The 12,516-nt window shown below is 36.9% G+C and overlaps 1 protein-coding gene across 1 annotated transcript in view; it reads left to right on the forward strand.

Annotated features, from left to right (window-relative positions):
• Positions 1–555: 555 nt before the first annotated feature.
• LOC107732327 (histone-lysine N-methyltransferase, H3 lysine-36 and H4 lysine-20 specific-like) overlaps positions 556–12,516 on the forward strand; it is a 21,853-nt gene continuing 9,892 nt past the window's right edge. Inside the window, exons 1-14 of the mRNA XM_016543610.1 lie at positions 556–645; positions 770–900; positions 2,537–3,246; positions 3,740–3,881; positions 4,040–4,212; positions 4,331–6,176; positions 6,273–6,385; positions 6,485–6,767; positions 7,208–7,308; positions 7,714–7,759; positions 8,245–8,417; positions 10,016–10,144; positions 11,171–11,294; positions 11,399–11,599. Coding sequence (XP_016399096.1) covers positions 2,896–3,246; positions 3,740–3,881; positions 4,040–4,212; positions 4,331–6,176; positions 6,273–6,385; positions 6,485–6,767; positions 7,208–7,308; positions 7,714–7,759; positions 8,245–8,417; positions 10,016–10,144; positions 11,171–11,294; positions 11,399–11,599 — 3,682 coding nt within the window. The 5' untranslated portion in view covers positions 556–645; positions 770–900; positions 2,537–2,895. The remainder of the gene's footprint in view (positions 646–769; positions 901–2,536; positions 3,247–3,739; positions 3,882–4,039; positions 4,213–4,330; positions 6,177–6,272; positions 6,386–6,484; positions 6,768–7,207; positions 7,309–7,713; positions 7,760–8,244; positions 8,418–10,015; positions 10,145–11,170; positions 11,295–11,398; positions 11,600–12,516) is intronic.

The raw sequence follows: 12,516 nt of genomic DNA on the forward strand, positions 1-12,516 counted from the left end.
CACTATGCCATTGTTTATTGCGCTGCACTGCTGAACGCACGTGTATATCTTAACGCGCACTGACATTTAATCAACTCTAATGCGAAAAAGCGTCTTTGAAAACGAGTCACAACTTCTAGAATGTATAAAGCCCTACTTCAAATCGAAATTTAACACTTTGTGGCCTGTGTCAGCACACGGCAGACTCCATCTTGAATGATCAAGAGCGCTGAACTTGAATAAAATCGCGTATTTTCATACGGTTCCGAGTGTTTCCGGGTTTGTGTTAAATGCATAGGTTTATTTCAGAATAGGATTATATAGGATTTAAGGAAAATACCACTTGAGGGTAGAAATGTTATTAGCTCGGTACAAGAGCTCAGTTTCTTGCAAGGGAGTGGTCAAATATTATTAATAGGACACCAAATGTTAGATTAAACGTACATTTGAGCGTTTTGTGAAATGTATAATTGTATTTTGGGATAAAGTGAAGCACAGGAGTTGAGGAGAGCTCCTCTCACAGGGGGTTGGGTTGCCGTGCCGATTGGCTGCTGTTCATAGCCACATACAGTCACGGACTTGAAACAGAACCAGGGGCAGGTCGACAGCAAGGAAACCATAATCATTGAAAATGAAAAGTACAACGTCCGTATCGTAACCCAAGAGGTACGTTGTGACTCAGACATCGCGCACTGGAAAGGTTCCTCTCTGTGTGAGTGTTATAATGCATGTGTTTGATGTGTTTTTATATTGAAGGGGTAGAGTGATGATAGTATGAATGTGTTCTTAGGTTCTCTGGCCTACTACTGCAGCTGCGGCTGGGATTTTCTTGATCCACTTTCACAATTTGGGGAAAAAGGTCATTTGACGCGCACAAACGAAGAGTTTTCAATATCAGTGACATTGGCCAACATGTAAATGGTAAGATTCCATCGGTGTTTCCGTGGGCATCACATTTTGTATGTTTTAAAATAACGAAATATTAAGAAGAAGACCGATGTAACTCTGTGAACTCGTGCTGATGTTTGTTCGTGAAAGAGATTTTATTCATATAATATCATATAAATATTAATGAGATTAGCACGCGTGACAATGAGCCCAGCGCTGCCAGTTTTACATGTATGTCATTACTGCATCTCATCATGTTGTACTTCTTCATGTGAATTGTGCCAGTCAGAGTTCAATCTTCGCTCTGTCATATATGTGCCCCCCGCTTTCATTGCTGCGTTCCTGTGTTATGGAGTATGCTCGAAATGGTATCCTATACTGCCCCTACTAGGAATAGTAAGCTGTACGTTATTAATCCGCTTCGAACGTGCAGTCGCGCTAGAAACTTTGTGAACGCTTAAGAAATTTCTTTATTTCAACATAAAATGTACCTACATTGTAAACAAATCTCCATATGAGTATAATCCAATTAAATAAATTACAAACAAATATTTGTATTTGCTCATGTTGTATATTCCACTTATTTGTTCAGCAAAATGATTCTGGAGTAAATATTTTTTGGAGAAAGGATATGGACATGGGAGGAGTGGGGTTTCAAAAATCTATACAGAATCCAAATAGACACTCTTACTCTACAAAGAATTGGTCGACTACAAAAGTCTCTCCAAAAGCAGGACATAATTTTCAAGGAGGTCAAAAAGAACCTCAAGGTAACATCTAAAGATCTTCACGACATTGGCTAAGGTTTGTGAGTCCACCATCAGGTAGACATGCAAGGAGGATGCTATTGCTTCAACGAGATGAACAATGCTACCTGACAAATATCATGTGGATGAGCCAGAAGACTAATGGAAATATATTTTGTGGACAGAGTCCAAAATAGAGCTTTTTGGTTTTAATGAACTATTACATGTGGAGAAAACTAAAGACTGATTCAATAATGGGAATGGCATCCCAACAGTATAGCACAGTGGTGGCAGTTTAATGGTTTGGGCTGCTTTGCCCGTCTTGCCATCATTGTTGGAACTATGAATTCTGCCTTATACCAGAAAAATGAATTCTCTTAAAATGAATAAGGAAGTTTTCCTGCGGCAAGACCACTGCTCTAAACACTACTTTTGTAGCTTGTCTACCATTGAAAGGTTCAAGTAGAAGAAATGTAATGTTTTGGAATAGCCGAGACAAAGTCCTGATCTTAGCCCAACATTTCCAGCATAATAATTAATAAACACGTGCAAATATGTCATTATATAAACATAAATTAATTATATATTTTATATGTAGTTAAAAGACATAAACATGTAAACAACAAAGCTGGTCACTTGTTGGCAACTTTCATTTACTATTACTACTATACCTTACTATATATACAAATTTTGATACAGTTTTCACAAAAGCACACACATATTTGTCTGCTGATCTAATTTCAAGCATTTAAGCTTAACCTTTTAAATCTAAATGCGTTTTTAAGAGGTTTTTCAGTCAGTTGAGTGAAAACTTTTGAGTGGTGTGTATTATTATCAGCATTTTAGAATTGTTAAGCACTAATTGTTTTTTACACACAGAGATGAAGTGAATGTTTATATGCATATACAAATTTGTTTTTCAGATAATGAAGCAGTGCCATTATGATTCGCCCACATATGCATACTCTCTGTAATGCAACACATTGCCGTACCTGTCCACAGGTGCCTGATCCACTAGAAAGTACATGGAAAACATCACCAACCAGCAGACAGACACTTGGCTTTAACCCTCGACCTTCCTGTCTCATCTGTCTAATGGTTAAAGTCTAAGAGTCAAAGCTTACTCACTTATCATCCCTAGAGAAGCCTTAGAAATCTGACCTTTGAGAATCAGGACCTGCCTCTGCCTGACAGGGACCTACAAGGCTTATGGGACAGTGTGCACACAAGGAACTCAGGGGGCGTGGTAGCCAGACTAAGTTATTGACACATCCGTCTCAAAATGGATGCAGCTTTGACTGACAGCTGCACGTCCCCACCCAGCCCTGATTTTAGTCTGGACTCATCCAGTCCGTTTGCAAATGGACTGCACTTTGAGTCAATACTGTTTGAAGATGAGGATGAGGATGAAGTTATGGATCCAGAGATGGAGTCTCAACTGGAAAGAGTGTCATGTGGCTCAACGAAAGAACATACAACAACTACAAATTTGAAGACAAAATTGGATGTCAAGTCTAGAAACAAAATTTCAAATGCCCGCACATCTCTGGGGCAAGAAGCTGTATTTAAAGACAAGTCTACAAGTGATTGTGGGCTTTCTTCTCTTGTGAGCAGGTCTGCTGGGATTATAATGGCAAGTTCTGGTTCTGTCCCACCATCCCCAACATCAAACCACTACCAATATTTTAGATATCTCCTCATACTACAATCAACTGTGGCACTAGCTCTTAAAAATGAGAACATGTAAAATCTTAGAAACTGATACAGTTTTCATTATATTAGCTTAGAGAGCAGTACATTTTTACAATTTCGAAACTCTTCTTATGCTTTGGGAGAGTATATATTTTGCATCAAATGCCATTAAGCAATAATTGTGTGGTTTTATTTTTGTATTTTCAGTCTGACCATACATATGCATTCTTGCATAGGCAGGTCTTTGACCAGAGAGAGAGAAAAAATTAAGTATTTACTAATATAATAACTTAGAGATATATTCTCATAAAATGCATATGCTAAAATTCTGAATGAATCATATGAAATATTTAAAAAAAAAAATGTTTTTGAAGGTGATACTGAAAATATTCAGCTGTAAATTAAACTCATTTATATATGATGTCTACCAGCAGACAAAAAAAATGAAAACAAAGGCTCTACCACCAGTGAAATATTTGGAGGGCGAAGTAATATGGGCTAAATTCAACCGTAGACCATGGTGGCCATGTCAGGTGACTGTTCACCCAGTTGAGGGAGTTTACCACAGAATTAAAGGTAAGTACAGTAACACAGAAGACATAAAACCACAGAACACCCATTCCTAACGTTATGAACCATATTCTCAACTTTTTCAATGGCTTTTGCCCTCACATAATCCATCTAGAAAAATCAAATTGTCCTTCCTTACATTTCTTTGTGCGATTATGTTTCAGAGCCACCAAATAGGACCAATCGTCAGTATTTCCTCAAGACATTTGGGGAACCTGAAGAACAGGCATGGGTCCCTGAGCGATCTACTCATATATTTGTGGGTGGATATCAGTTTAACAATCTCCCTTTTGTGCGAGGAAGTGGACGCCAACAAGATGAAAACACCAGACACTCTGTAATTTCTGAAACATCCTTTCAGTTAAATGGATATTATTTTTAAATATTGATATTTTAAATTTGATATTACCTTTTTAAAACCCTTGTGAAATTGTTACTCTTGGGTTACTTTGCAGATACCCAAGCGTTTTCTGAACTCTTGGAGAGCTAGTGTGGTTGAAGCAGAAGCACTTCTCCTGGAGAAGCCAAGGGTCACCACTCCCTGCTCAGACTTCACCAAAACAATCTCTGAAGGAACTTCAAATAACACAGAAAACAAATTGTCCGTGCCAGTGAAATTACCCAACTTTAGTCCTCTGACCAATGGAACAGTTACACAAAAAGACCATCTGAACACCTTACCACATAATCAGGGGTCTAAAACCAAAAAGAAACAGAGAAAAAGAAAAAAATCGGAGGAATTTCTTTGTGAGAAGGATAAGATTATGGAAGCTTTGGACAGTCCCTACTCTGACATTGATTCTGTACCACAGATCCGAAGATGTCCCAAAAGCACTGAGCAAATTTCGAAGCACTGCGCTGTTAATAATCAGTCAAACTCAACCTCAAGTCAACTAACCATTGCAAATGACAAAGAAGTAAAGAAGAACGTGGAGAACCAGGGTGGCCTTTGGTTTAGCAAAACAGGGAAAGGTCAGGTCAACGGGGGACTTAGTCGTGCTGGCATTAAATCTGTAAACTGTTCTTTTGGGAAGGTATCTTGTAAAATTAAGATGCCAGATTCCGCAAGCATGAAACCCAAAGACAATCACATCACCGTAATTGAACATCTATCTACAGAAGCCAGGAAAGCTCTCGATAGGAGAGTGAAGTGCCTTCCAGCAAGTAGTCGACTGATGACAAGAGCACTGAAGGCGATGGAGGAGGCTGAGTGGATGAAGAAACAACTGGTAAACCAAGAGTCAGCATCAAATGTCGAAACAGAGAATTGTGTATCTTTTTCTGTTGTTACAATGCCTGAAACAACAGATGTGGACAACTATGTCCCTTCACAGAAGATGCCAACTACAGCAAGATGTGATCTGAAAGTGGACTCAAAAAGTAACATACGCACCCAGTTATCATCGGATCTTCTGAGTTGTAAAGATGACGCAAATTTAGTCAAATCTGAAGATGAAGCTTCTTTGATATCTCAAGCACCTGTTGCCTTTCATTCATCCAAATGCAAACAAGAGAGTCATGCTTCCGATTCATCTTCTAGTTCTACTTCATCTTTGCGCTTAAAGATGGAAGATGTGGAAAACATGAAAGAAATAACCTTCAAATCACTAGCAAATGAACAGAGTGGCCAGCCTTTGTCATTTCATCCTGATGCAAACTATAAGTTTAGCACATTCCTAATGATGCTCAAGGATATGCACGATAGCCGGGAAAAAGATGGAACCACATTGGTAATAGAACCGTTACCCGTAAATGAACTTATTAAAGAGGAGCCATCACTGATTCTGGACGTAAAAGATGAGATGAACACAGTAAACACAGTGGATCAACAAAAATGTAAACTGGGCAAAACTCCATCAAAACAGAAGATGAAACCAAAGTCTGGGACAAATATGATCCCGGAAATTCAGCTAACCTCTACTGTGTCAAAAAATACTCAAAGACCTAGCAAAAAAAATTGTTCAAAAAAGAAAACCACTGAGATCACAGCAAATATCCACTCAAAAGATACATTTGACAAACTGGTATCTGAGCACCATCCGCCCTCAGAAGAACCAGACACCAAGTTCTCGGCTAATGTGCCTAAAAAGCGTTGGCAAAAATTTGACCAAGTCAGTGACAAAGCGTTAAATGTAGTCAAAGTTACTTGTATTCAAGAAACAGAACAATTACCCTCAGAAAATTGTGACATTTTGGTGGGTGATACAAATAAGTCTTGTCCATTTGTGCCTGGGAAGGAAACTACAATCAATGCATCTGAAAATACTCAAGGCAACTGTCAAAAAAATGACATCCCAACAGGTAAAATTTCAATGTAATCCATGCTAACATCATCTAAGGATAATATGTAGTTGTGGAATTTTAAAGTGGGCTCAAAAATGTTTGTGCTTTTCACAGAATGCAAACGTATTAGAAAACCTAGCAAAAGACTCATAGAATGGACAGAGGAATACGATCAATTGTTTTCCACTAAGAAGAAAGCAAAAAAGAAACCTGAGTCCTTTACTAAGGTAGCTCAGTTTATGCTAGCTAATCAAGTTGGATGTGGAAGTTTTCTTGTATTCTGTAATTTACTTCTGATTCTGGCAACTTTTTAAACTTTTGAATAGGTTGAAAACAATTACTGCAGTGGCCCAGTGGAGAAAACATCTGGCGAAAGTATGCAGAAACCTCAGGTGACAGAACAAGGTGTGTCAAGGCCCCTGCCAGAATTGCAGACTCCTCCTCCAGAAGACCTGTCTCGGAGCACTCCTTCAATAAATCCCACGCCATGTCAAGAGAGGCAGGTGTTGTCTGTAGACACTCTTACTCCACCTCCAGAAACAATCCCATCACCGTGTGCTGAAATTTGTCATAAGGAGGAGCTTCAAAAACAAAATGCTATAGCCACTGGTGAGTAGCACTTTCTGAAAGTAGTTGATATTTCTAGAAAATAGTTTGATATTTCTCAAACATTTCTGCCACGTTATTTTTGCATTGGCCATATGTACACTGTAAAAAATGACCGTGAATTTAACGGTAAAAGACTGTAAAAATGCTACAGTAAAAACCTGTTAAATGGTTAACGGTAAATTCCCCTACTATATACGGTGAAAAACTGTATTGGACATTACATGTATTGGACATAAATTTTACGGTAGTATACCGTTTTCCACAGCTGCCGGTTTTTTACTGTATATTTTACGGGATTTTTTTTTACAGTGTAGACCTATTGCAAGCCAGAGCCACTTTTTATTGCTTTTTAATTTGTTTTTAGGGCTAACCATATTCAGTACTTTTTATCAGAACACAAATAGCAGTCAAAAGAAATTATTTTTTCATAATTTAAATAGGTGATGGTGTGTGTCTAAGCACAAAGAGACAACGGAAACCCACCAAAAAGATTCTGGAAAGCTCCATAGAAGCTGAACCAAATCTTGTGCCAAAAAGAAAGGTACTTGTTTAAACTATAACTATTTTAGAAAGTTTACTTTGATAGATAACTACATAAAGAATATTTGTTATAAAAAAAATCTTGCAATTGTAGTCTAGTTTTTTGTTTTGTTTTAGCCAACTATTAACTACTACTTTTGCCTCAATAAACTCCTACCTGCTGCTTATTAATAGTTAGTAAGGTAGTTGTTAAGTTAATGTATGGGGTAGGATTAAGGGATCTTAAATATGGTAATGCAGAATAAGGCATTATTATGTGCTTTATAAGTATTAGTGAACAGCCAATATGCTAGTAATATGCATGCTAATAAGCAATTAGTTAATAGTGAGAATTGGTCCCTAAACTAAAGAGTTACAGCTTAGTCTAATGAATGGAAAATTGGACTAATAGCATTATCATTCACAGGTGAAGTCACAGAAGATTTGCTCATCTGGACAATCTGCAAATTCAGGTATGATCATTTAAAAGCTTTCGAAACGGTTTGTTATTTTATTAAAATCATAAAGTTAACATGATTATTTTGGGGCATAGCTGACAACCAGAGACAATTCCAGGACCCTGTTTCTTGAAAGTTGTTCATGGAGACCATTGCCACCAAATGATGTGTTAAATGACACTGATAAACTTAATAGCAAGTTAATTCAGGTTAAGATCAGTTCAGTAGTAGAAGTTATATTAGAAGAGACTTTTATAATGCCTGTGATCAGTGAATTATATTCAGTTATGTCAAATCATGAGTTTTTCTTCCTTTGATGTTGGAAATGTGAAGAAGCCTGAATCTCAAATAATCTTTTGGAAACAAGATGTCTCAAATCTAAAGCAGGGATATTTTAGACAGGCTGCCACTGAACATTTGTGTAAACAGTAATTTCATATTTCAGCAATTTTATTTGGTACCTTGGTTGTCTTTTGAATTAATGTGTGTTGTAAATGAAGGGATGGGACAACAATCATCAAAAAGTAAGAACAAGCTGTCTTTTGAGTCAGTCGACACACCAACTGCCCCAATCCTAAAATGCACAGAGATGGAGACAGAAGTTTCTCCTCATGCAGTTAACCCAGAATCAGCCGAGGATGGTTCAGATGATCTCAAATGCTCAGAACCAGAGGTCAGTAAAATGAACTAGTCTTATACTTCTGTTGTTTCTTAGTGGCCACTTTATTAGGAATACATAAACAGCTACTTCATAATGCAAATTTGTAATCAGCCAATCATACAGCAGCAAGAGCACACAGGCATGCTTAACAGGTGGATACCATAACAACATCATCTTTGGCCAAAAATATTAGAAAGGTGTGCATTATAAACTGGCCACTGTAACTACCGTAGCTTCTCACATAATCTGTTTACATGTCAGTCATGTGCAGCATTATGTGTCTAATTAAAAAAAAGTGTTTGATTAAAAAATAAATCTAATTTCTAAGAACATAGATTGAAATGCATTATTCAGTGACACAATACAAATAATAAAAAAATTAAATCAGCCTAATAGTGAGAATTGGTCCCTAAACTAAAGAGTTACAGCTTAGTCTAATGAATGGAAAATTGGACTAATAGCATTATCATTCACAGGTGAAGTCACAGAAGATTTGCTCATCTGGACAATCTGCAAATTCAGGTATGATCATTTAAAAGCTTTCGAAACGGTTTGTTATTTTATTAAAATCATAAAGTTAACATGATTATTTTGGGGCATAGCTGACAACCAGAGACAATTCCAGGACCCTGTTTCTTGAAAGTTGTTCATGGAGACCATTGCCACCAAATGATGTGTTAAATGACACTGATAAACTTAATAGCAAGTTAATTCAGGTTAAGATCAGTTCAGTAGTAGAAGTTATATTAGAAGAGACTTTTATAATGCCTGTGATCAGTGAATTATATTCAGTTATGTCAAATCATGAGTTTTTCTTCCTTTGATGTTGGAAATGTGAAGAAGCCTGAATCTCAAATAATCTTTTGGAAACAAGATGTCTCAAATCTAAAGCAGGGATATTTTAGACAGGCTGCCACTGAACATTTGTGTAAACAGTAATTTCATATTTCAGCAATTTTATTTGGTACCTTGGTTGTCTTTTGAATTAATGTGTGTTGTAAATGAAGGGATGGGACAACAATCATCAAAAAGTAAGAACAAGCTGTCTTTTGAGTCAGTCGACACACCAACTGCCCCAATCCTAAAATGCACAGAGATGGAGACAGAAGTTTCTCCTCATGCAGTTAACCCAGAATCAGCCGAGGATGGTTCAGATGATCTCAAATGCTCAGAACCAGAGGTCAGTAAAATGAACTAGTCTTATACTTCTGTTGTTTCTTAGTGGCCACTTTATTAGGAATACATAAACAGCTACTTCATAATGCAAATTTGTAATCAGCCAATCATACAGCAGCAAGAGCACACAGGCATGCTTAACAGGTGGATACCATAACAACATCATCTTTGGCCAAAAATATTAGAAAGGTGTGCATTATAAACTGGCCACTGTAACTACCGTAGCTTCTCACATAATCTGTTTACATGTCAGTCATGTGCAGCATTATGTGTCTAATTAAAAAAAAGTGTTTGATTAAAAAATAAATCTAATTTCTAAGAACATAGATTGAAATGCATTATTCAGTGACACAATACAAATAATAAAAAAATTAAATCAGCCTTCCTAAATGCTCTCTTATTTAACTAACCTGAATATGTGGCATTTCATTCAGATGGCTGAATCTAGTTATGGCTTGTGTTCTGAAAGAGAAGAAAATTCACAATCCGATGAAGGAGTCTCTGATAAAAGGCTCTCAGTGGAGAAAGGAGGCAGCACTTTACTCAAGGAGAATGTGTGTCAGGTAGGTGTGTTAATGAGAACTATAGTTGTGTCCAGACCAAGAGACAATAACAGTTATGTCATCTGCCACTTTAAATGCTTAAGCTCATTAAAATATTATTTAAAATGGCTGTCAATGTTTTTTTTTTTTTGTTAATCAGCTTAAAAAAATTGCTCTGAAAATAAAAAAAGTATTTATTGTTATGTGGACTTTGCAATTATCATTATTACTATTTATCATTTAACTTTTATTGTCTACCTTTTATTTATTTTATTGACATAGCAACACATACAATCATACTACAGTTAGCATAGAATTCAAATGATTATTGTAAGTTCATAGTTATCGTAATAGCTACTGTCCCATACCGAACTGGCGTTTATTTTAGCTAACAATTATTGTTAGTAGTAAAACAAAGGAAGATAAAAGAAAAATTACTGAATTATCATAATATTGACAATAACCTGTATTTTTATTCCATGTGGAGCAGTTTCCATAGGCTTAAAGCTGCGATGAAACAAAAAGTAGAAAGAGATCTTTGTATTATGATGTACATTCATGTGAAATGGATTATCAAAGAAAGTAAAAAATGTAGGTTGGGGACTTAAATGGAGGCAGATCTGAATGCAAGCTTCTAGGCAATTGTAAGAAAGAGCCGGGATTTATGTGGACTAAATGATTGGAGAAGTCCAGCATCCATTAGCAGAGAGAGGTCTGAGAACAGAGACATTATCATTAAGAATAATACAAATTAAACATAGATGGATGAATGCATGGATAGATTATTCACAGTAAGATCTATAACATGCATTTAGAAAATAGGGGATATTTTAATTTCAAGCCAACTTTAACCATAGACAGCCACAGTGTCAAATATCATTTTTCATTAGATAACTTTTAACAATATTTAAGACTAAAAGTGGGGGGAGTGATCTTAGGATGTTTTAGCAAATTGATTTATCCAATCATCTAAAATGTTACTTCACTAAATTCATCTGATAGCCACGGTATATTAGAACACACCTCAATGACCGTCTGTTTCTGAAGGCATGTGAGAAGCAGGGAGACCTCCTTCTCTGTGAAGGGCAGTGCTGTGGGGCGTTCCATCTACAATGCACTGGCCTGAACGAGCCTCCTACAGGGACATTTTTATGTCATGAGTGCACGTCTGGTAAGAGTCGGCTTCATAATTCACACATCAACAATTTTAAAAAGTCTTGACATAATTGTAGTTTTACTGCTCTTTGACAGCTGGTTTTGTGAATGTTTTACTAGGTATACACTCCTGCTTTTCTTGTAAGAGCCTGGGTGAGGACGTCAGGCGCTGTATGCTTCCAGGATGTGGGAAGTTCTACCATGGGGAGTGTGCTGCCAGCCATGGACCCACAGTACCTCTGAACCGGGCTTTTCGTTGCCCTCTCCATGCCTGCCTGTCGTGTTTCATCACAAACCCTACCAATCCATCTGTATCTAAAGGTTTGTTGTGCTTAGAGCAGCTACATTCTACATCAGGTGATGCTACATGTGAGGGCTGGTAACCAACAACTGCATCTGAAAACAACTGGTTGGTGGCAAAAAAAACTTTTTGTGTGTAATATTAAGTCCATAAAATGTAGGCAAGTTGTTATTTTTTTATTTTTGCAGGTTTAAACATTAGGAAATACAAAATGACCGTGTACACTTATTTTAGAGCTGGCCAGGACATTTACCTCATCATCATGGCAGCAGTCTTTGGATGTTGCTTTTGTTGGGGCAGTGTTCATTTGCATTACACTACACGACACTACAAACTGAACAGACTTCAGAAAACAAGGCATCATACACATGCAGACTTTGTAAATGGTCAGGGGCGGACTTACCCATTAGGCAAAGGTAGGTGACCGCCTTGGGCCCCCTAAAATGCTTTTCATATAGGAGATGCGCATTAAATTCTGACACGCGAACGGTTGCTGATTACGGTGTTTATTACCACGACAACCATCTGAATTGAACATGCTTTTTGTGTATCCTGCTTGAAGATGAAAATATTATGCATCTGAAGCTGTTATTAAATATTGAGAAACAGTGTGTATTAGGGCTGTCAAAAAGGCTGAACATTTTTTTATTTAAATATTATCAAAATTCAAATTATATTCAAATTTAAAATGCATAATTTCAGTTAGGATGAAGAAAAGCTTTTGGCTTCTCTCCTGAGGACACAAGAGGGCGCATCGAGCAAAATATTACTAATGCACGTTTATTCAAAGCATAAGATGATATGACTATCTGTGAAAAAAGTGCATAGTGTTTAAAATATTGTTTATAAATCAATTATAATTAAGTTGCTTAAACAACTATAAACAAAACAGCATCATGTATGTATGCATAGTTTAATACAAAGGACCGAAATCACA

This window comes from Sinocyclocheilus rhinocerous, unplaced genomic scaffold (genome assembly GCF_001515625.1).
Source record: "Sinocyclocheilus rhinocerous isolate Xijiao unplaced genomic scaffold, SAMN03320098_v1.1 scaffold249, whole genome shotgun sequence".
Taxonomy (NCBI): domain Eukaryota; kingdom Metazoa; phylum Chordata; class Actinopteri; order Cypriniformes; family Cyprinidae; genus Sinocyclocheilus; species Sinocyclocheilus rhinocerous.